At 43.1% G+C, this 25,283-nt stretch overlaps 1 protein-coding gene across 3 annotated transcripts; it reads left to right on the top strand.

Moving 5' to 3' along the window:
• The first annotated feature begins 837 nt into the window (after positions 1-837).
• Positions 838-5,867, top strand: FIGNL1 (fidgetin like 1). 3 transcript variants are annotated; one of them, XM_071553001.1, is made up of 2 exons: positions 838-1,011; positions 3,664-5,867. In XM_071553001.1, the coding sequence occupies exon 2, from the start codon at positions 3,672-3,674 to the stop codon at positions 5,742-5,744; it is 2,073 nt and encodes a 690-aa protein (XP_071409102.1). In that variant the 5' UTR covers positions 838-1,011; positions 3,664-3,671; the 3' UTR covers positions 5,745-5,867. The 3 variants fall into 3 exon arrangements, with proteins under 3 accessions (XP_071409102.1, XP_071409100.1, XP_071409101.1); XM_071552999.1 differs by lacking the exon at positions 838-1,011 and adding an exon at positions 1,041-1,128; XM_071553000.1 differs by lacking the exon at positions 838-1,011 and adding an exon at positions 1,256-1,306.
• The last annotated feature ends 19,416 nt before the right edge of the window (positions 5,868-25,283 follow it).

Below are 25,283 nucleotides of genomic sequence, written 5' to 3' on the forward strand. Positions count from 1 at the left end.
GCAATAAACGCGACATTCGGCAGCCTCTTCCTTTTCAGCTGCTCTCACTTCCAGCTGGGGTACCAAACCTTTATCAGAAAAGTTTTCCCGAGGCGCGTGGCAAGGGCTGGAGCGCGCCAGAGCCGCCCTGGGCAAGGCACGGCAGGCGGGACACCGGGACATGCCTGTCGGGACCAGACGGGAACGCCCGGGGCGCCAGCGGAGGCTTTAGCGGGTGACCGGGGAAGGACCCTGGGGTGACAGGGGCGGGCGATGGGAAAGAGCGGGGCGGGGGAGGCGGGAGAGGATCCGAGAGGGACAGGGCGGGCGATGGGAAGGAGCGGGAAGGGGGAGGTGGGAGAGGATCCGGGAGGGATACAGGAGGGCCAGGGGCGGGCGATGGGAAGGAGAGGGGAAGGTGAGGAGGGAGACGGGACCAGGAGGGACCCGGAGCGGGCGATGGGAAGAAGGGCGGGAGAGGATCCGGGAAGGACCCGGGAGAGACAGGGGCGGGCGATGGGAAGGAGCGGGGCGGGGGAGGCGGAGAGGGGACCCCGAGGTACGTGCAGGGCACGCGCGCATCGCCCAGCGCGCCGCTGGTGGGCGGGACTGGCCCCGCCCCCCAGGGCACGGACCCCACGCCCATTGGACAGCGCTCCTCAGGCGCAGCCAATAGGAAGAGTCTGCCCGCCCCCTCGCTCGCTTTCCCGCCTGGTGCCCTGGGGAGCCCGATGACGTCACGCAGAGAGCCCGCCTCTCTCCCCTCAGCCCCTCCTTCTGCTCTCTGATTGGCTGTCCCGCCCGGAGCCCTGTAATCCGATTGGCGGGTGGGGCGGGGGCGGGGCCGGGGCAGAGCGGGCGCGCGCGGCCCGCGGAGGCGGCGGTCGGTGGGTGCGGGGGCGCTGCGGGACCTGCGGGATCCCCCGGGCCCCGCGCAGCCCATCCAGAGCCAGGAGGGTCCCTTGGCCGCGGTGTGGAGCGGCGAAGGCCGCCGAGGAGCCCTTGCGGCTTCGGACTCGGCGTCCTGGCGTGGTGAGGGGGGCCGAGGGGCGCCGGTGCCGGGGGGGGCGGCAGCGCCGTGTGCGCGCTGGGCTCAGCCGAGCCCGGGCAGCTTCCCGGCTGGATTGCATCCCTGCGGGCAGTGAATGGGTGGGTGTGCCCCTGTGCTTCCCTGGGGTTCCCTGGCCTGCGGGAGGCGTGCCCCGCGTCCCGGGGTGCCCCCTGCGTGCCAGAACAGCATTCTTGTCTGCGCTTGGATAAACCTCCCCAGCTTCAGGCACTCGCACGGAACTGCGATGTCCTCGTCTGGGATCGGGTTTGGCCGAACGTGTGTGCACTTGTCTGTCTCGTGGGGAGAAATAATAAGGCTGTGAGGACAACTAACAAGGATTAGAATAGGGGGAGAGACTATGATACTAGAAGGTACTTAAGAAGTCTGTAAGTATCTAAAAGGAGAGTGTGAAGAGGATGAATCCAGGCTATTCTCGACGGTGCTAAGCGATAGGACAAGAGGCAACGTGCAGGAACCTATGTAGGGGAAGTACCTGAGCATGAGGTGACTGTGCACTGGAGCAGATTGCCCAGAGAGGTTGTGGAGTCTCCTGCACTGGAGATACTCAAGAACAATCTGGGCACAGTCACAGTGCACACAGCAAGGTGGTCTAGGGATGACTCTGCTATCAGGTGACCCACTGTGGGCCCTCCCAGCCTGACCCAGTGTGATTCTATGAAAAATCCAACTCAAATTTTAAACTGGCTACCGCTGTTCACTTGTTACGACTTTCCCTCAGTGTTGTGAGCTTGATTACTAAATCCTTAAGGAAGTGGTAGTGAACTTGAGATTTTATTTTCTGAATGATGGAAGTTATGAAAGTATGGGAGCAAATGCCTGCTATTAAACTTTTTCTGAACTTAGCTTTTATGTTGCATAAGATACTTTTAACAGTTAAAAAAAGTTATGTGCACAGTGACAGCTGTTCAGTAGTTGTTTAGAGAAAAGGCTGCAGCCTTTCACCTCCTGTTCACCTGTCACTCAGAGACAGATGGATTTTGATGTGATTTGCACTGGATTCAGTAGGCAGAAGTTGGACTTCTCATGGTGCAAGAGGGGGCAGTAATTTTTCAGAGAGAAAGTCTTATTTTTGTGGGAATTCTTTTGTTCGTTTGTTTGCATTGGATTTGCTTGTAAAGGCACCAGATTTGCAGGTAAAATGTATTCTGACTTTTCTAAACAGCTCTGCAATGCTGGGCTCAAGTCCAAAAAAAATTCAAAACAGAATGATTTACTTATTCATTATTTATGAGGTGTGTAGCCATATAATCTTATGCACAATAATGATACTGTGAACTCTGTTGTCTAACACTGATGCAAGACTTTTTGAAAATAATTAGAGGGAACACCCCCCCACCCTGTATCCCTTCATTGTCTGTATTCATTCAGTTCTCTCCCCAGTCTTGTAAGAACATCTGCACTCGTACATAGTCCGCAGCTGATTAAGAAGGCTGTTAGTTGACTCATACTCTGTTGGCAGGGGTGCAGAATATATGGACCTACACTTTAATAGTTTTTGGTTTTAGTATTCCCTGGCTGGAACATGTTGGTCCATACTGGTTAGTGAAAAAAAGTCCTATTAGCTTACTGAAATAAATAAGAAAGGGAAATTATGGCCCTTATGGATAGATGAGATTGGAATCACTGCTCTATGAGCTTTCTGCAAACCCTGTTGAGGCAGTGGTAGGTTCCTCTTAATTTTGCTTGTACCAGTGTCTCTTCTGAAATCATGAATTCTTAACATTACCAGCAATATATTTCCACATGATACATCGCAGAGGAAGAAGATAAATTGTAAACATGAGCAAATAATTTCAAGTCTTACAAAAAGGCTCCTGAGCCAAATGTCATCTTTCCTATTTCCTTAAGTAAAAAACATCACTAAGGAAATTTAAAGTGTGATTTCTAAGACTGAGAAACAAGCATTGTTTTAAACATGCAGGAGCTTTGTTTCTCTAAAGTGTAAAATGGGGACATTTTAGTGCATTCTACATAGAATAAATATTTTGAATGTTTGCTATGAATGTAAATATTTTCTTAATCTGAAAGTTTACTGCATTCAGACTTATTCATTCCACTTTTGCTTCCCTCAGACACTTTGCATATAATTTTATTTATTAACTTCATTATTTCATTTTTATTACTATCACTTTAATAAATGAAATCAATTTAACAGTGGTGTATAATCTGTCCTCCTCTGCACTGTGCCTTATTCTGTCAAATAAGAGTGAAGTCACTGGTGCTTTCATTTAACAAGGCCATTTTTTGCTTGGCCATCTGTTACCATTCTTTGCAGTCTGCTTACCTCCCCAGGAGACCTCTGGTTGCAAGCAAACTCTCTCATCTTTTCTTTGCTCCCTCCATGCCTTTTTTTTCTACTTCTTTTCTTTCTTTGAACAAGGCAGAAAAGAGACCCTCAGCTGAAATGCCTTTACACCACAAAGCTGGTTGCTTTTTGGAAATGGCAAAGTGTCCAGACTGGCTAAGTAGCTTGCAAGACCTACTGCATGGGTTTTCTCAACTGAAATGATGTTATGTTTTCATGTGTATTTATTTAGGAAAGGGGGGAAGCAGTCGATGGAAATGGCTGTGAAGTGCATTTTGTAACTGCAGGTATCTCCTGTGTGTTTCAGTGTCAGTGATGGAGGCCCCCACCCCCAGCTCCCTTCACCTGAGCGACTGGCAGAGAAGTTACTTTGCTATTACCTCTGACACCTGCACAGCCACACAGAAGGCAGATGAGTACCGTGCCAAAATCCTGCGTATTCAGTATGCATGGGCAAACTCTGAGATCTCCCAGGTCTGTGCTACCAGCCTGTTCAAAAAGTACACTGAGAAATACTCTGCAATTATTGACTCTGGCAACCTGGAGACTGGCTTGAATAACTATGCGGAAAACATTTTGACTTTGGCAAAGTGTCAGCAAAATGACAGTGACAAGTGGCAATCTGCCTTGACAACAGATAATGTATTTGAATTAAAGTGTGTGCAAGAGAGGATGCAGGCTGGCAAAATTTTCCAGAGCTCTCAGATGGCACCAGCAGATGCCTGTGTCCGAGCTGATAAAGGGGTCAGTGCCTCTGCTGCTCCAGCTCTTTCTAAACTCAGTGTCTTTGGCAGTGCCAGAGAGACTGAGCTCTGTGCTGGCTCAGCAAAATGTGCAAGTCAGGGACCAGATCTGGAGCATCCTTCTTCTTCAAAGTCTCTTCAAAGCAGTGTGCCTCCTGTGACCAAAACTTCAGATACACTTTCTGTTGCTTCAGCCTCTTTAAGCAAACAGGTTCATCCAGATTTCCAGGCAACTCCACTGTTTGGAAGTAAAGAAGCCACCAGTAGTTGTTCTCTGAAAATGTCAGGTAACTGTTGTGATGGACAAAATCTGTCTCTTTTTAACCAATCAGCTGCACCTGCATGGTTGGCAAGTTCTGGGAAAAGAAAAGCATTTTATGGTCTGGCTGATGAAGGCAGCACAGTTACTTCTAGCCTTGCTCCATGCCAGACTCCCATTAGTACAGAAGCCAGTAGTTTTTTAGGGCATAGAAACAGAAATGGAGAGAGCAGTACTTCAGGTTTTAAAACTGCAAAAGAACAGCTATGGATGGATCAGCAAAAGAAATCTCAAAACGTACCCCAGCGTGCACCAGTCTCATCATATGGAGGTGTAAAAAAATCCCTGGGTGCAGGCAGGTCTCGGGGTCCATTTGGCAAGTTTGTTCCTCCAGTTCCAAAACAAGATGGAAGTGAAAACGGAGGAGCACATTGTAAACCTCATGCCGGGGGAACAACAGATCCATCACTGCCTGTGGATGAACGGCTGAAAACCATAGAACCAAAGATGGTTGAACTCATTATGCACGAGATCATGGACCACGGGCCTCCGGTCAACTGGGATGACATCGCCGGAGTTGAATTTGCCAAAGCTACTATAAAGGAAATCGTAGTCTGGCCTATGCTGAGGCCAGACATCTTTACTGGGTTGCGTGGTCCTCCAAAAGGAATTCTTCTCTTTGGCCCCCCTGGGACTGGCAAGACTCTCATAGGCAAGTGCATCGCATGCCAGTCTGGAGCAACTTTTTTTAGCATCAGTGCCTCTTCCCTGACTTCCAAATGGGTGGGTGAAGGGGAAAAGATGGTCCGTGCGCTGTTTGCTGTGGCGCGGTGTCAGCAGCCAGCAGTGATTTTCATCGATGAAATTGATTCTTTGCTGTCTCAGCGTGGAGAGGGGGAGCACGAGTCGTCGAGAAGAATAAAGACTGAATTTCTGATCCAGTTAGATGGGGCAACAACTTCCTCTGAAGATCGCATTCTAGTGGTAGGAGCAACAAATCGGCCCCAGGAAATCGATGAAGCTGCCCGAAGGAGACTGGTGAAGAGACTGTACATCCCTCTCCCAGAAGCCTCAGCCAGGAAGCAGATAGTTACCCGTCTGATGTCAAAGGAGCACTGCTCCCTCAATGAAGAGGAACTTGAACTCATAGTTAAGAAATCTGATGGGTTTTCTGGGGCAGACATGACACAGCTCTGCCGAGAAGCTTCTCTGGGCCCGATCCGCAGCCTGCAGTCCATGGACATTGCAACCATCATGCCGGAGCAAGTGCGGCCCATCACTTTTCTGGACTTCGAGAGTGCCTTCCGGACCGTGAGGCCCAGCGTCTCCTCCAAGGACCTAGAACTCTATGAAACCTGGAACCAGACATTTGGCTGTGGCAGATGAACTGCATTCTGACTGTTTCACAGGAATGTTTCTTTAGTGCTGCCACGTATTAAACCCATGGTAATTGAGAGTGTCTACACTTCTTTTTGTGTCTGTTTTCAAATTAAACCTTCTTACATTACACAGGCAGTTGTCCTGGCTCTGGCTTGAGGCTTTGCCAGCTGAAAAGACCATGAGGAACTGGCTGGTCGTAAGATGAGAAATTGCTGAACACCAGTAACAGTGAGAAGCTGACAAAATTTATACATATCTGCTATAAAAGATGGATGAATTTCACTGATGTTTCAGGGGAAGGTGATCAAACCTCATATAATTGGAGGGAGTACTGGGGTGAATCTTGCAAGGCCCACTGTGCTGTGTCAGAAGGGGGTCCAAGTAGTACCAGAAACAGCAAATTTTGGGTAGGGATGTAGCAAAACTGGGACTGATAGGGAAAAATAGTTAGAAGCAGATTGTTTGGGAGGAGACAGGAGCAGAGGGAGAAAGTGTCACGGTGGATGTGGAGTTGCATGGAAAAATAGAATGGGGGGATAAAAAGGGAAAGTCTTTTGAGCAGTGCTGTTGTCTGACAGCTTTGTGACACATCACTGCAGCCTATCCCAGCTTCTTATTAAAAACTTTTTCTCATTATTTTCTACCTGACCTTTCTTTCTGTGCTGCATCAGCATGTGAAGATATATTTTATTAGGAGGTCTGGACATCTGCAGCTGGAGGAGAGGGCATGGGTCATAGGAACTTTAGCATCTCTGGGCAGCCCAGTGTGTTTATGACCAGGTGTAGGGATCACTGTGTGTGTGCAAACTTCACTAACAAAATTCACTGGCAAACTTTAGGCTGGACTAGGTGGCAAGTAGGAGGAGACCAGCACCTGGAAAGAGCCCAGGTATAAGCAGTGGCAGGGCAAGGGAGCTCAGGATCTGGGAATGGGTATTTTGATGAGTCTAAATCCCATGGCAATGTCTGAAGGCTCCATCAATGTGGTGTCCTTGTGGAGCTGGAGAGAGTGGGAGTTTATGTCATACACTGGTGAGTTCAATCCTGTCTGGCTGGAGACGAGGCACAGGATGATAGGGCTTTGATGGATTTTTGGGAGTGCATTTGCTGTGTATGTGCATGCTGGTAAAGGCACTGCTTGCTCTGTGTCCTTGTGTGTGTGTGTGTGTGTGTGTGTATGTGTGTGTGCTCTCAAATGTTTGGATTAGGGACTAAGCCTCAGTCCTGGCTGAACCCACAAGCAGAAACAACAGTAGCTGCTTCCATCAAACTAGCACGGAAGATGCCTTACTTGGAGAGTGCTGGGCTCTGGTGATCAGGAAGAAGAAATCCTGTGTCCCAACAGTGACTAAGTTCCACTGCTCCTTAGAAAGTCTTCATGCAGCAATGGTAAAATTTCTGGCTAGCTTGTATTTGGCATTCTTATCTAAGGCAAAAAAAAATGCATGGCCTTTTGTTTGCATAACCTGTTGTTGCCCACTGGCTGGACAGGGCTGCCCCTAAAGGGAAAATAAGTGGAAAGAAGCTTTCCTTTGGATTCATTTGTTAGTGTGGCAGAACTGGCTGCTGTGGTTTATGTGCTTCATTTTCAGTTCCTCTAAAGCTCTTTTCTCCTGTTGGGGAAAATGCAGAGCTTAAAAGCTACTCAGATTTTTCTAAAAATGGATAAATGCTGTTTAGCTAGCATTTTTTAAAAGTCATTTGGGAACTGCAGGGACCAGGAGACTATAGTGAGCCTTGAATCTAGAATAATTTGGAAGACACAGAATTTCTTAGAGCTCATCTTGGTTTAAATACAAAAGTCAGTTTTATTCATAGCTCATGTTTTTAGCAAAGTCTGGAATGTATTAGAAATTGTTTTGCAGAGATGTAAAAATTTAGATATGGGAATCTAAATTTTTGAAATAGTGAAAGTAAACTAGATTATTTTGTAAGACCAAATGTGTGATGTGGTCCAAACTGATTGACTTTTGTGCCACTTGGGTAACGATTATGAGATTAATTCTGCTCTTAAGAGTTCAGTATTGGAGAGCTATAAACATGTACTGGGTAAGATTTTTACTCTCTCCAAACGTTTCTTTAAAATCATTTCTCAGGGAAGTGAATGAAACACCACAGAATTTTAATTGCTTAGTAAAACCTGAGGGCTGTTCCAGGGTAATAAATCCCTTATGTATGGATAAATAATTGCCCTATTTATGCTGGGAATTACTCTGTTATGCTATGTGAGCATTCTGTGGTCATTTGGGTATCTGAATATTCACATTTTAATAGAACTGGCTCTACAGAAGGACCAGTGAGAAGGCACGTGGTGACAGACAATAAAGCTCCTCCTAAGATGACAAGGACTGGGACAAAAGTTCTGTGCTGCTCTATTTGTCTCCTGCAAAGTGGAGTTTGTGAAAGATAAAAGATAGAACCGCAGCACCAGACAAGAGTGTTCCTCCGCTTCTTATATTATTCATTACTTAGCCCTCTCTTGAATTACTTGAACATGCCTTTTTTCTCTTTTTTTTTGGAAAACACGTAGAAATAGTGAAAGGGGCCATTAGGTAAGGTTTATTCTGTTTTAGTAATGATGCAGGTAATATGGTCATCTCTCCAGCCATCCAGCATTATTCAGGCTTTGCTGCAGGGCTCACGAGTCAGCAGGACATCCAATGTTATCTCAGTATGTGTTTCATAACCCGCTATAACAGAGCCACCACACAAGCCATTAGATTGCCAGTAACATAATTTCACAAAATATAGAAAATTGCACCAAAGTAGGGCATGATTGTAATTTAAGGGAAATGGTGCAGATAAATCCACCTTAATGGATCTGTTTAGTGCATGCAGAAATGTATGTACTTCATTATTTATTCTTTTTAGCTGGCTGAACTGTGGAAGAAGAAATGCAGAACTCTCCCCTGGTTTTGTGGTTCAGCAACACTCGATGCACAATCTCTTAGTTTCTTTTAAAGGTAAATAATTGCAGTCCCTGAAAAGTGAGGTCTCATTAATAAACAAAGCAATTCAGAATCTCCATTTTCTCAGTGCATCTTGTATTTGAGTTAGCAAAATTGTCTCAGAACAGTGTGAAATCCCCAGGGGAATTTTCATTACAGAGAACTGTGCCAACACAAGTAGGGAAAAAGCTGATGAGGCAGCAATGATCATCAGCTGCTAATGGTGAGTGTATGAAAACTGGACTGGCCTCTTAAGGCATTGCTAAGATTGTCCTTTTGAAATAAGGAAGTTTCTTTCTAATAGAAATTACTTACAAGCCAACGTGCCACCAAATAAACAAAAATTACTATTAAAATTACAATTTTGATGGCAGTTAGAGGTTGGGTTTAGCACTTAGATTAAGACTCGGGAGATGCTTTGAACTGTAGATACAGAAGCAGTGCTTGCACTTGTCTTCAAACTCGAGTGTGCATTCCTTTGAAATTTAAATGAAAGTATGGGCTTGGGAGAGTTTTGAAAGAAGGCTCATGAGTAGTTCCCTTACCTAAAGAGATACTCTGGGGGGCTAACCTTGGCTGACAGCCAGGTGCCCATCTAGCCCCTCACTCACTCCCCCTCCTTGATAGGACAGCAAGGAGAAAATAGAATGAGAGGACTTGTGGTTGAGGTAAAGACAGGGGAGTTCACTCACCAGTTACCAGCATGGGCAAAACTCACTTGGCTTGGGGCAAATTAATTTGTTGCCAGTTAAAATATATTAGAATAGTGAGAAACAGAAGACAAACATTAAAACAACTCCTTTGTTCCGTGTTGCTTCAAACTCAAATTCACTCCCAGGTCTCCTACCTGCCACCACTGGGCTCAGGTGGGTGGGATGTTGCAGTCAGTTTCTCACTGCTGCTCCTTCCACATTATGTTTTCCTTCTGTGCTGCTGCAGGCACTCTGTGTATGTATTTAGGAATATCTGTCTGCTCTGGCATGGGCTGTCTCACAGGCTGCAGTGTAGATCTCTGCTCTGCTGTGTGTCTGATGGAACCAGCTGTGCCCAGCACAGGGCAGCCCCGTCCTCTCCCCACAGCGGCCACCTCTTCAGCCTTCCACTGTCCAAACCTTCACACCCGCTCCCAATATAGATGACTTCAGGAGAACAACTCACATAATTGCTGTGCTTAGTGAAGATACTGACACAAAATTCCCAAAGTCTACATTCTTAGCCTTGCTTTTTAGTGTTTTGTTACCATTCTTTATCTTACCTGCAGGAAAGCAGTCATGTAAGGTGCTGTTGCTATAAGCAGCTGTAGTACTAATAGGTCTCTAGTACTTGTTTTTTGTCCCATTAGGTCAGAAACTTCATATAATCTTGGGTCATGGATGTGAAGTCAAAATAGCATTATCACAGAGTTATGGGTCTGGAAAAGACTCTAAGAAATCATCAAATTACGACTTCGTGTACAGTGAATTAATTTTTGTGATTCCTAATGCATGTTTTGCCTAGTTTGTTCTTTAACAATATTCAGTACTTACAAGAACCTTGGTCTCTTTTTGGAGTTTATTGAATGTTCATTCCCATACCAGTGATAGGACCACACTCAGGACTTGATGTATTCAGTATAATCTGCTAGGGAAACATTGTCTGATAAATGTTTAATGTTAGCCGTTATTTAAGTGGTGGGTGGTCCTGTGGTGTAAAGGAGAGCACTCCGGACTCTGAATCCCAAGGGCCTGAGTTCGAGTCTCAGTGGGGACCATCCCCTGGCAGTTCAATGCTTCCCTGCCATCCGATTCTGCCAGATCTCGGATGGTCAGCAGGGACAGCCCCGTTTAGTACCGGGTGCTGTGACAGTCCCGAGGACTTCACTGTCACCGTCCAAGCTCGCTCAGCTGTGGCAGATGAACCTCAGGAGATAAACGGTGGGGCCAGTTCTGCGCACGCTGTGCCTCACCTGAAAAATCCACTGTGCAGGCTGGAAGGGCACACCCATGTGGGGAGAGCCCTTCCCAAATCTTCGTTTACAAAGTCTGGCCATACAAATACAATGAAGTGGCCTGGATTCCTCTTTAGCAAGATTGAAGATGAGTAAAATTCTTTGCAGTGCCTCATCTCTGTTGCTATGATGCAAACGTTTTGTGCCTTATCCTGTCTGTATTGCTCACAGGCACAGAGAAATGTTTGATCATCCCCTTTGCAGCAGGTACTTAGAACAGCTGAGATTTGTTGTCATTCGGCATTACAATACTACCTGTTCTAAATAAATGTCACTCTTCCACTCTTAATAATGCCCTGTTGGTTAGACTTCGATCAATTCTGTTCATGTCTCTTCAGCACTGAGATGCCCTGAACAGGACAGTGCTCGTCAGTGGTAAGGGATAAAAGTGGGGCAGAGTAGGACTGAACATGGGTATAGGGTGGAAGACCGAGGAACTATTTATTTGGTCATGATTCTTGTGTTTTCTGTTTATAGCTCTTTGTCAGTTAAGTTGTTCTGTAGTTGCTGTGTTTTCCCATCTTCCCCAGCTTGGTTTCAACGCCAGAGTTATGCAGCAGAGTCTCCCTCTTCCATCGTGTGTTCACTAGTGAATACATTGTCACTGCTGCAGGAAAGACCCAACTGAAATCTCTGATATACCTTGTTGTTTATCTATAGCTGCACGTTGATTATGGTTTTACAACTAACTGGGCACTGGTGTTACAATTATTTAATAATTTCTCTTTTCAGAAAATATCACACAAGAGGACTCACATCAGGTATGTCCTGTGTTCACATTCCCATATTGCCAAGGCACCTTACTTATTCTAGAGGGATATTAGGTTGCTTCCTTGTGGCAAAGATGGAACAGCAACCATAAGGCAATTTTGTTCTCTTCCTGAAGCCGAGGGTCGAGGGAAGTGAATGAAGGCTGCAGGGACACTGTAAAGATACCAAATCTGCTTTTTGGCTGGCAGAGAGATGATGCAGTACTTCTCCACTGTAGGTTACTGGGGGAAAGGGGAACAACTGCCCTTCTTCACCCGGGTATGAGTGGGGTCATTAGCTGGTCAGGAAAGGCAGGGAACAGAAAAGGGGAACCGTCAGCTGTCCAAGCACAAGCAGGGGCAAGGCTGCTGCTGCTGCTGTTTGGTTGTAGCTTCACAATCATATAGCTCCTCCTGCCTTGCATGTGTGCAGTTGAGGTTGTGTCTCAGATTCCCAAACAGCACCCTAAGCCCAAGAGTGCCCCTCTGTTTGGGTAGGGCTGGTTTGTAGTCTTCGTGGGGAGGGTGACATCTTGTGTTCTGTCATGCTTGGCCATGTCACACCTTCCTTTGGCTATGGGCATGTGCAGCATAATCCAGCATCCCAAAGAGAAACAGCCAGGCTGTTCTGAGGTTTTTCACTAGACCCATGTGAGAAAAGCTTCCAGGAGCTGAGGCTTTCCTTAAACTGTACTGATAGAAAATTCCAGTTTCAGATTAGTTTGCCTGGTTTTACACAGAATTTACACAGACTATTCTTAGCTGGGATGGACCCATAAGGATCATCGAGTCCAACTCTTAGGTCAATGGCCCACACAAGGGATTGAAGCCATGACCTTGGCATTATTACAACCAAGTTTTAACCAACTGAGCTAACCTCAGGGTTTTGGAACTGCAGTATTGCAAACTGAAATTCTTACTGGGCTCAGTAATGTGGAAACACCTGGGTATATGAAATTAAATGGCCAGTTTGTTAATGCATTGCTTTGAAATACTATTGTGTATTCACAGGAAAAAAATAATGCTGCCTTTTTTTTCAGAAGTAGATCACAAAATTCTGAACAGTGGCTTGTGAAAATTCATGCCCAATTCTTAACATGTTTTGAATTCTGTACTATGAGTTCAAATGTAATAAGAGGTGAAATTGCTTAGGTTTCTGTTCTTAAATTTAGAGTGTTTCCTGTGATTTTTTTTACTCTATTTACTGATATTAGTAAAATTGTCTATAACTTTTTACCGACAGCCAAATGAAAGTATGTCTCCACCACCTAGAACCAGTTCCCTCTAAACCCATTATGCAGGGTCATTTTGATTAATAAATGTCACCAGTTAGAAATACTAAGTGGTGATTAAGACCTACAAGTCTGTTTTCTCGTTTTTCAAATGAATAATTTTATTTTGTAACACAACTACTGAGTGCTTCTTGCGGCAAATCTGATGTAACCAATGAGATTTCTTCGACGAGTTGTAATGAAATAGCTTGTACTCATGTACTTAGTTCAATATTCTGAAGGAGAACCTTGGTCTTGGTTATTATTTCACCAATGGATTTTTTTTTTCAATTATGAAAGGAAAACAAAAAAGAAGAGGATTGAGATACTGACATAGGGACCCTGAATGCTCTTGATATATTGTATTATTTGCACACCAATTATTTGCACTACAGAATGGATATAGATCTCGTGTAGTGAAGAATATAGCCATTTACATAGAATTATAAAGACTCCTGATTTTTCTTAAATGATGGAAAATTTTTTTCCAGAGGGGCCATGAACTCTGGAAGCTGGTTTCTGCAAGCTATTCTGGGGCCAGCTACTCTTATAAAAAAGAGAGAGAAAATTCAAAATCAATTTGAATCAAAATTCAAAAAAAGAAAATGGGGAAGTGTTGTGGGAAAATTGATTACATGTAAAGATGCAAACTAACATGTATACTTTCAAGTTATTTTGTCAATAATAATATATTTGTCAATATCTGTTGATGGCTTAATGTTATATAAAAGCACACATTTAGTGGTTATGGCACAAAACAGAAGAAGAAAAACTCCTCTTTTAGGAAGGTCACAGAACCTCTGGGCTGGTGTAGGTACAACTGGAGAGAAAGAAGAGGTAGAAAATACGCTTGTAGTAACAATTTGGTGGTAAGTCTGTTATTTTCTGAACATCTCTTGTGGGTTTCTTTCAGTGATTTTAATGCTAAATTTAAAAGGTTCCACCCTGCTTAATGTGGTGCCTTACTGTCATATGACTGTGAGTCTTAGAGTTGACTGAAAAAAATTAAATGTGATAATTAAAACATTGAGATACCAGAAGTTATTCCAAAACCAGAAGTTTTGCACCAAAGAAATGCAAGATCAAATTTTCAGAAACTTTTACTCTCATCTGCTGAAAATATACACTAATGCTCTGTGTGTAAATATCTCAGAAGGTGTAAGGTTGAGCATGCTGGGCACTGCTCCATTGTGGTTTCATTCATGAGAACAATTCTTCATATGCTTTTAAAAATAATTATGGTACTGCAATGCCCCAAATAGTTAAGTAGTACAACTCCCTCCTCTAGTCACCCTAGAGTAGGAGTAATTCTTTCTGGGGAATGTTACCTTTTGTCTGTAGAACGTCATTCCCATGAAAATTCCGTCTTTTAAGAGTCTTTATTGCCCTTACAGCAATGGAAAAGTAGTGCCACTTTATTTTATATTGCTACAGAGGGATAGTTACCGTCCACGGGTGAGTCCCAATATCCCACACACCTATGCCTGCAAATGCAGTGGCAATGACACTGCTGATTCTCATCATCCACAGGCTGGGGATGCCTCTCACACAGTGTTGTCAGCAAGAAAAATTGTGCCATGGCATATGTGAGCTGCATGAGCTCAAATGCTTTAGCTGTGCATGCATTTAGGCCAGGCTTAGCAAGCCTAAAGATGCCTTGCTCAGTCTATCCTATATAAGGCTTAGAAATAATTATCCAGGCAAATCCTCTCCATTTCCAGTAACACCAGTCTTTTTCAGGGAGAGGAACACCTCTGTAGTGTTGAGTTGATATTTTTTATAGCCTACCACCAGATGGAGTTCTTTTCCCAAAGAAGTTCATCCAGTTTCTTGAGGAAAGCCCAGGGGTAGTCAATGTTCTGTTTCCTTGTTTTGTCACTTAAAATCATCCAGTGTTAATGACTTGCTACTGGAATTTTATTATTATATTTGTTGGTTTTTTGTTGTGGTAACTTCGATTTTTAAGATTTTTTTTTAGGGAGCTATGGAAACCAGCCTGATATCTCTAAACCTTTCTATTTAATAAAGAATATTCTAAAGGAATAATTTTACTTTGTGTCTCAGGTCAGCTGGGGCTGGGAAAAGAGATGAAAATCCTGTTACAGGTTGAAACTGATCCTTGATCTTAGGAATTTTAATAACAGAGTAAATAAGCAGGTATGAGCATTCTCCCTAGGCTGAAAATGCATTGAAATGCAGATACGTAACAGGTAGGTAGCAGGATCTCAGTCCAATTAATTCAGCAGTCTCAATTCATTTGAATTTTGGCTGATGGTAAATGGCATTTGTTGCTTTCTTAGTATTGCCTCACAAGTAAAAATCATTAACTCTTTTGCAAGAGGGTCAAATACCTGGCACCACTCTCACCCCAGCGGTGCAGGGACCTTCTCCTGACGCACCTGACAGAACTGTGTGCTGGACAGTCGGTGAGCTTTTTGAGTGATCCCTCTGCTAATGTTCCACTGAGCTGTCTGGGCAGGGTCAGGCATGCCTGACAGTGGCCTGTAGTGTAGAATTTCTGTAACTGAAGAAACTACTTGACTGATTTTTCAGAGTTACTCTCTGTAGCTGCTGAAAACTTCAGCCACTTGAGCACATTTCAAGTGAAAATCGCTGATGCCATCCCTGATCATTGATCAAGGATATTAAAAGCACATCTTTATTTAGATATAGGTGGCTAATACTGTTCTGTCTCCCTGAGTCCTACAGTTTCTCACTTCCCTGCTTTGAGGGTCAGATGCTCTGCAGCCAATTTACATCAATTCCTGGCACTGTTTTTAAAGGAAGCAAGGGGGAACAGCATGAAGTCTCACTTTCTGCCAACAACAGGAAGCGTACGCTCTTTGAGTCAGGCAGCTTGTTTCAGCCATCCCTTTTGTTGAAACAACAAATTACTGGACTACAGATTCAGTCTTCAATATAGCACCACTCGACAAATCCTGGGAAAGGCAACATCACAGAGTGCCAGCATGGATGGTCAGGGGGAAAGCCCCACACTGCTGCAATTCCCTTTCTTGACGGGAGCGTTTGCTTTAAAGACCAGTGTCAGAGGGAGAGAAAGGAAATGATGATAATATCTCTCTCTTGTTCAATCCTATGGTCTGAACATGCTGCTACTGAAATCTTGCTAGGAGTGATGTCTGGAGGAGTCTCCTGTTGGCCTCTGGGATAATGCCATGTAGTGTAACTGTCCTGCCTATTGAGGCAAAGGGAAGAGGTGCACTGTTAGATCCTGTACTTAATTTTTGTGCCTAAAGCAGGCCAAGGTACTCTGTGGGATCTGGGAATTTGTTACGTAGTTTTCAGAGGCTTCCGTGAGTCAGTTTGAAATCTCTACTTTTTTTTCCTGATACATAGTTAAAATTGAAACTAGGAAGAGACTACCTTAAAAATAGATAAATTCTTTTTCTGTAATATGCGTCTTTGGGATAGGCCTACCTTTGTATGCTGACTGTATGTGGCATTTGTCCTGTTCATTAAATATATATATATATATATTTTACATAATCACTGCAGTAATGCTTTTTAGAAACCTAACTGCAAAATCCAATGGTTCTTACATCTACCTTCATTCCTCCCAATGTTTTCCTGATGCAGAGACAGGCTTAGCTTAGTCTAAAGAAGCCAAGAACTCGTAGAGTGCATATTCTGCAGAAATTATTGTTTGCATTCTTGTATATTTCTGCCCCACAAATATTTTTTAATAGTGTGTAAATTTGCTTTCCCCTCTCTGCTGCCAGCAGACCTCTGTGTGTTTGTTTCCTGTAGCTATTTCCTTTCTAACTACATGCTAGCAAACTTGTCAAGGTGAGCTGTGGGGCTGAATGCATCCCTTGTGAGGAAATGTGGTGTCTCGAGGTGCCAAGTTAAGGTTAGAGGCAGATGAATGCCAAGGTCCAGGCTGGGGTGCTGCTTTCCTCCTGTGCAGTCCTGTGCGCTTGCTGCAGCTCAAATGCTCGAGGAGCTGATGGGTTCCAGCAGGGCACATTCCAGGCTGACAGTACAGGGTGTGCACTCGGGGGAAGTGCTCTGACTGATGTGTTGTCAGGTGGCAGTGGCACTGGGACAGCTTAGAAAGCCAGACCTGTCTACCCACCTATGACAAAGCATTTACTTTTCTTTTCTGGAGAATAAGCTCCCTAGGATGACCTCAGAAAACACTGAGAAAGATGGGCTGTGTAACTTCCTGTGTTGGCATGGTGTGAAACAGCAAAGGGACGAGGCCCTCTGTCTCTGTGTGCCTTTAGGAAAGGCTGTGCTGGGAGGTGCTGAGTGGCATCAGCCTCCCTCTTCCCACTGCCCCGGACACTTTACCCTCCTTCATATTAATGCAGTCAAGGGCTTGAGAAGAAGTAAGGTCCTGATACAATAGTCATAAAATTATGGAAGTAGCCAGAGACTTAGTAGCAAAAGTACACAGCACAGTAAGATGTGGAAATGATGGGTTTTCAGTCAAACATTTCTCTAATTGCAGAGGAAATTAGGCAAGCAGTTTATACAGGAGAAGCAGAACCAAAAGGAAAGCTCTTAGTTTTCCCCCTTGGCACATACTGTTTCTCCAGAGAAGCTGTGGTGATCCTGCAAAGTTTGACAAGGAGGGTGTAACAAGTTCTTCCCTATTTTCTGGAAATCCCACCCTCTTTCCACAGCTTATCTGAAGTTTCTATTTTGCATGTTGGTATTTGTACAAAATTTCCAGGGAGCCTCCTCTTTTCTGTTGCAAATGAGCCTATAACTAAAGCCATCATAGGTTGCCTGTTGGTTTTTTGGGGGTTTTTTTGAGGATAATATTTTCACATGGTTATTGCCCTGTTGAGTTTTTTCATTTATGTGGGGTTTTTTCCCCCTTATATTGTTGGGAGGGTAAATAGAGTGATTTTGTGTTGTGTTTTTAAGGCTTAGAAAAGCATCCCAATGTATTAAATCAATTGGTCCCTCTAAAACTGATGTTTGAGCATTATCTGTACATTATTTCTACATTATCTGTAGAAAAACTGAGAGGGCCCACAGTGCTGTACAGCAGACAGATGGCCCCTCTCACAATATTGTTTTCCTTTTTATCTGTGTATCATTTAAAGACATTTGCAAGGCAAAAGCTGTCTAACTTCAACAATTAATTATGGAACAGCTTAAGTATCTTTCTATGTTTGGTCAAAATACTCTAAATTGAGGCAACGTGAGATGTTTCCAGTAACAAATAAGTAGAAGGAAAATTGGCAGCTCTTCGTTAAAAAAAATAAATTATTGAATATTTTGAATCAGGCAAACATACAGTATATATACATATAGTAGATGTGCAGGCATGCCCACCCACACCCCACGTTGATGTAATCTAAATGCTGAATTGTTAGACCTGTGATCTGTTTTTCAGTTCTTAGGTGTTAGTGCAATACTTTGCAACTGGGGGTTCCTGAGTTTGCTGCTCACTGAGAAGGAAAACTTCTCTGTGGCTGGACAATAAACAAGGTTAGAAGACCTGACTCCCAATCCTGATTTTGTGAAAACCTTATTGCATTATCTTGCAAAAGGAATTCAGGGTTTTTTTGGTGCTACAATTTCCCTTTCAGGGAAGGGGAAGGATGTAATTGTTTCACAGTAGTGCTGCTGTTTACCAGCTTTTCAAAAAATGTATCTTGAATTTTGGAAAGTATAGAATAAAGTTAAAGATAACAGAAAGAAATTATATTACGTTTTGGTTCAAAGTAATTTCCACTTACTGTAATCTTACACACTTAGCACACCCTGAGTCAACAGAGCTACACACCTGCTGTATTTGAAACAACAATGAGTATTCTCCAGAACTGTGTATCTCCAGAGACTGGGTTATTCAGAAAAGAGAACTTTTGTTTAATATTAATGACAGCATGAAGGGAATTGTTAAAAAGGATTTACACTATGTGATTCTCCACTTTGTTAGGTATTGAAGAAAAAAAGGAAGTGTGAATGTAGAGTGAGAACACCTGCTTTAGCTGTCTGGATTTGTCAGGAGTGGAGGGGTTAGAGTCTAGTCACTAAGATCCAATAAAAAATAGTTTTAGCTCATGAATTGATTTCAGGATAATCAAAAGAAGAGGACAACTCTCCCATAGTATAATAGGCACTATAATAGGCATGCAACTATTAAGAAAGGTAGAATATTTTTTTATTTCCCTGAAATTCACTGAGTTTGGCTTTTCTTAATTCTGTGGTAATAACCCTTATGGTAGAGAGTAATTTCTTCACTGTTGAACTTGATGTGTTAATTTTTCCACCCAATCTTCTACCACCCTTCATTTCCCTTCTGGTCTGCCTATCACTTCTGGTACATTTCCTCCTACCTTCAATGACCAATGGCTAAGCTATCAAGAACTAGTTAGTGAAATTCAGGCAGATGCCTATAATCTCCTTCTCCTTGGAATTTCATTGAAAATGCTTAATTTTAGATGACTTACTCTGTTGATGAATGCATTTCATTGTTTTCCTAAAACCACTCCAGCTTTTCTTCTTGTGCATCTCTACTCCTGCTGATCGGGTTCCTGTCTTTGTTTAAAAGTCAGTTAAATGCAGTGTAGTTGTGACTCAGGGAGAAGCAGCTGGATGTGCGTGAACCGCAGGGTTTGTTGGTACTGTGTGTTCTTCAGCAGCTTGAGTATTTTCACTTATTCAGGTTTACCCTGGTTCCTGCAGTAGAAATTCTCTTGTCATAATATCAGCATTAGACTTTAGAAGACTGGTTTGTGTCTCAGCCTCATTTACAAAGAGGTGGTGAGACAGATGTTTCAAAGCAGAAGTAATCATTCTAATTTGTACCAATATTTAATGAGTCCAGAAAACCCCTACACACGTATATGTGTTAAGTGCAATTCCCATGTGCATTTACTAGACTATGCAAATAAAATACTATATATTTATTATTAACCTAGAACCAAGTGACTCGATGCAATGCAAAAAGAAAGAGTTTGTGAATTTTTCAGAGTTGGATGTGGGGAGGTAATTGCATTTGCACTATGCTAAAAAAAAAAAGCTAAAATTCATGTAACAGTGCTTTGGTTACTGCCCACAAATGTGTTTTCAGCAAGTATTTAGACCCTCTTCTTTTTCTTCAAAACAACGGAGAAAAATTGTATATTCTCTCCCATGGCTACACTCAGGAATCTCTGTAAGATGATAAAGGTACATTTTTGTACCATACAGTTACCAGCAAAACAAACCTGGAGTGTTTGAATGCAGATTTGAACCTCCCATAAGTGTTAAGAGCTCTTTGGATCTCTTTTAATTGTTATGATATATTCGGGGTCAGTATATTTAATTCTTGTCAATGCAACAGGGACACTAAAGTAAAAGCTGCAGTCAGATTGACATTACTATGTCCTTTGAAACAAAATAAAAAGGAGTGGAAAAAGAGAAACCTCTCTATTACTTGTAGTACATCATACCTATGTGTTAAACTCCCCCCTCAATATTCATGCTATTTTCTCTTTTTTTTTTGTAAGGTGCATGCAGGGCTGGCAGTTGCAAAGGCTCCAACAGGCTGCTGAGGCTTTGCAGGCAGAGGCCCCGTTCCTGCTTCCCAGGGCAGTGGGGAGGAATGCTGGGCTCCTCTGGGGCCCTTGGCTCTGCTCTTGGCAGTAAGAAGCTTACAAAGGATGTTAGCCCAGGCTTGTGGTGTGCCTGTATCCAGCCCTTATGAATTTTGGTGCATGCAAATAGAGGATATTATCTCAAGCTGAGTTTTGATGCTTGCTCCTATGTTTATGGACTTTAAATTGAAAAATCACAGCACACTTGAAATTAGTCACTAAAATGTCAGGTTATTGAACAGACATCAGGGTTTTGGCCCCAGAAGCTTCAGTACATACCTGACGAGTCCTCCCTGCCTGTATCATAGGTTTCCCTAGAAGATAGCTGAGAACAACCCCAGGCCAAAAGTAAGGTCAAATTGCAAATTTAATCTGGGTGAACCTTGAGTGGGAAACAAGAAGTGAAAACTGTCAACTGTGCCCAGATCCATTCAGATCTCTTCTAGGGACAGTTTTGATACCAAATTATCCTTGTTATGCAAAGTTCCTCACCAACTGGCTGGTTCCCAGTTATGCATGGGGAGGAACGGTGGCCACATCTGCTTCCCGTTTTGCCCTTTCGGAGACGAGCCATCTGTTTGGCCTCATCCCGAACAGCCTGCTCAGGGCTGATTAACTTCCTCACCCCCACCAGCCCCAGGCTCACTGTCTGCTGCAAGGTGTAGATTTTTTTTCTACTTTTTTTCCCCTTTTTTTTTCTTTTTTTCTTCTCTAACTGCTCATAAACCAGAACCTTCACTTCTCTCCCAAGGGACAGGAAGGCGTTGGTTTGTGTGATTTGCAGCCACCACCAGTGGCAGCAACAGCAGCAGCTGCCCTCTATCATTCACGTTTCATACGTGTGGTCAGGACAGATAAAACCAGTAATTGTTCTATGTCCTGGGATGGGCTTTAAAGCAGTGAGACCTTCCTTTATATGAAAAGAAAAAAAAAAAGTTGTAATGTTAAATGCAGCAGAAGTCTCACTGCAGTTAGCAGGGATCTGTTCATTTAGCAAGAGTGAGGTTTCAGTCACGCTTGCTGAAGCTTTTTTTTTTTTTCAAATGTGATAAACTCTTGCCACCAGAAGCCTGGCTTTGGATTGCTCACTCCCATCTATCCCATTTCAGTACAACTGTGCAGATTTTCGTCTGTTCTCTTTCCTTCATACCCATGTTCTGGCCATTTGAGCAGGATTTCTGCATCTCTGCCTCTGCCAGTGACTTCAGTCAGAACTGCATGTTCAGCATCCCCGAAAAGTCCAAGTCTGTGTGGCCAAAATGAAGGTGCATCAAATTAAAATTTAGAAACTGGGATAATGGATCTTCTGCTAAGATTAAAACTTCTGTTGCCTTCCTTTTTGTCTTTCATGACACATTTGGACCAGAATTTGTTCTCATGTACCATTTTGCTTCCAGACAAGAGGCTGCCTGTGTTTCGTGCTGGTGGGCACTACCTGGCTGGCCCATAGCATAGGAAGGATGCCCTGGCATGAACAGTATTTTCAGACACCAAACATTTTGATTTTCTGGTGGCTACATTTTCAGCTTTCAAATAGTTGGTGCTACTGCTGAAACTCCAAGCTTTCAATGAAAGCTTTTCCTTTATTTTTCACTGTCTCTTAAGCTGACAAAAGCAGTGCCATATTCTCAGTACACTGGCAAAATCAGGAGCATTTCTAACCCCTTTTCCCCAAGTAAGATGTTGAGTGATTCACACCCCCAACCCCCCAAAAATAGGAAATTGTGGCATTATCAGGTCTGCATACTCCAGATCTGGCTCTGAGTTCTCATTTTGGTATCTACTAAAAAAATCGTGTGTTTTAGTGTATTTCTTGATTTCAAAAGCATTGGTTGTTGAGCACACGTTAACACTGTTTTGGTATTTAGATGCTTATGTATGGATTGGGAAGCCTATCTGGGATTTCAAGGCTGAAAATACTCACCCCTGGTAGCTGCAGGTTTTGTCTGTGTAACAGTTTGTGTCTTGGCACCTACCACAGTTTCTGGTGTAGTATAAGCAAGCTGTTGGAGTAGAAAAAAATGTAAATATGATGATTTGAAGGAAGCCTTTGAAACATAATATACGGATGCCCAGAATATATATTTAGGTACACAATCTTGCATTTAAATCTGTGGATGTCTCTATTTGAGTTCAAGGATTTAATAACATTGATTGAGAATATTACATTTATTCTGGAGGTTTTTAATTATTATTAGAGTTGGTTTTAGTTGGTTTTTTTTTTTGCAGGGAGTCACCTGCTGAAACAGAAATTTGTGGTTTGTTTCGTTTACTGAGAACTGGCTATAATGAGGACAAAGGAATTAGGATGTTGGTTCCTTCTTAGAGAGAACTAGTCATAGTTGGTGACAAAGCCATATCACAAAAACTTAAGGAAAATTTAGATTTTGGAAACCTGTAGAAGACTTAATTGCAATACCTTTAGAGTTTGTTTGGGGCTTGTGGTTTTGTTGTTTCCATTTTGTTCATAATAATACGTTTTTGCAAATGGAAATATTTCTAAAACTTTATAAATGGTGCTTTTTCTAAGCAAAACACTGATTCTTGTTTGCATTAAATATGTGATGTGAAATTTACTGTGCTGAATCTGAAGGGACGCCCACAGCGAAATCACCTTTGTTATGGCAAATAGTAGAAATAATTTCTCTGTGTTTTATTTTGAATTACCATGACTGTACATGCAGAGGTAATTGTGTTCTGTAATGATTTCGTCTGGCTGGTGGGAGGGAAGGGTAAGAGGAGAGGGAGCAACCTGCGCAAAGTCGGCTGCTCGCGGGAGCTGCGTGAGCTTTTCGGGCGGGGACACTCCAGGTAGTAGAGGTGGTAGGCAGTCAATTTTGGACTGATCTTCGGCTGGAGCTGCCTGAGCCGTAGGTGGGGAATGCGGGGTGATGGCACAGCGTGGCTTCCTTTGGCCGCAAAGCATGGGCTGTGAGACAGCAGGGGTGGATGGGCGAGGTGCGGGCTGTGGGTGCGGCACAGGCTCTGCCCGGGGCTCGGCGCATCCCGAGCCCTCAGAGCTCTTTGTGACCCCACAGACACGGCCCAGCCGTGCCAAAGGGCTTCCCACCCACGAGCAGAGTGGCAAAAGTATTCAGCGGTTTGGATTTTTTTTTCCTTGTTCTTTCATCTTAAAATATATATCTCGCTTCTCAGACATAATTTAACAACATTTCCAATTTTTATGAAATTTGCTTTTCTTTTTTAAATACAATATTCTCAAAGAAAAAATGAAGTTACAATATAAAACCACAGCCCCTACCCGGAAAAAAAAATAGGTGTAAATACAACTTTTTGATTAGAAAAGGTGGTGCCTGGGGAAGGATGGGAAGCAGTTATTTTTTGCCTGTTTAGAAACAGATATAAACTTAAAGCCACTCACATACTCCTTTTAAAGTTCAGCTAAGCCATATCAGGGTATTGCACCATAGCAAAACAAAGATAAAACGGGAGGTTACGCTAAGCTAGTTTTCTGAGGGCACTGTTGTTTTCATGTATGCAGACACAGCATCCTATTTTCATGCCATCCTTGCATATGTTCATAAATAAAATTATTGAACCAGTTGTTTCTGAACAAATTGGAGATGATTTTGTGCAAAAGAGAAAAAGACACTGAGAAAAAGCAAACTTAAGAAAGCCCTTTCAGAAACAGAGAATGCCATTTGCACCCACCCTTACACTATGCCCTCTGATACACTGTGCCTTAATATACTTACATATTATACGTTTAAGATTCTGTTATAATATAAATAAGAAAACTCCAGAGCAAGGAAACAAACCCACTGTGACGGACAGTGCATCATCATGTCATATAAACCATTTTAGATCTATATACACATACATATGTATATAAAATATTAATGATACACAAAGCCACAGACAGGGCATGTGCATGTCAGCAAGAGATGTGACACAGACTCGGGCACGTGTGTGTGTGCACAGAGACGTTGTGAAGGCAGCAAACCTACCCAGTAATCAGAAATCACATTTCAAAACCATGTTCAAGGCAGTCTTAAACTGCACTGGAGCTGTGCTTGTTGACACGGTTCATCAATGTGGCATTACTTGTGCTGGATTTTGGTAAAAGCAAAGAAAACCACCTGAGTAAGCTTCTGTCCCCCTCCCCTTTACAGCCTGGGGTGTCTTAAAATAAAGGGTTATGAAAAATTTATCTGTTTCAATTGTATTTAAATAAGAAAATTATTAATAGAAACTCATGAATGTAAGCTTCCCTGCTTGAAGGTTCTCTGCAGGTTATTTCTACACAAAATATTTGATAATACCTCGTTGTCAGGTACAGTCTGTCTTGAAGCTGACTGTGTAGTGGGCGTTGATGACAAAAACACAGCTGGGGCATGAAAGTGGCCAGTGATTCCTTGTGCCCATCCCCTTTGCAGCATCCCAGGCTGGAGGGTAACAAGCAATAAAGTCTCAGCTGAGCTATAATGTGGAAGAAGAGGGGATCAATAAAGTCCCTTAAGGCAACCAATTTATATATAATATGGGAATGGAGGGGATCACATTAGGGTCTGTACTTCATACTACTCATGTGTTCTCACTGTTGTGGGTCTGTGCAGCAGTCTGTGCACATTCATACACAGTACCCACCTCTGGTGACAAAGCTACTGAACTGTTAGAGGCACGTTCAGTGTGAAAACACTGCTGTGCCCACGTGTCAGGTGAAGCAAGCTGGCATGAGCTGGCATGAAAAGCTAAGGCATGTACAGCATGCCTGATACAGCATGTATTTGTAATTCATTATTTCATCAGCATCTTTCCTCTACTTTCTGTTGTTGCTCCTGACTTACACCTGCAAAAGTGAAAGCAGAAGGAGGAACTCTGCGTGCCTGTAATAGTATGTGTGTGTAGGAAATGTGTATCAAATATAGCTACAAGTATGAGGCCAAATTGGCCTAGATACAAGCAGTTCATGGGCCCATCAAATCTTTTTATAATAAATAGATGTGCTTGCGTGCACTTGTGAATGGAAAAGGTGTAAATGTATGACAAGACTGCTAGTCTTATAAGTTA

Source organism: Pithys albifrons, chromosome 4 (assembly GCF_047495875.1).
Source record: "Pithys albifrons albifrons isolate INPA30051 chromosome 4, PitAlb_v1, whole genome shotgun sequence".
Lineage (NCBI taxonomy): Eukaryota > Metazoa > Chordata > Aves > Passeriformes > Thamnophilidae > Pithys > Pithys albifrons.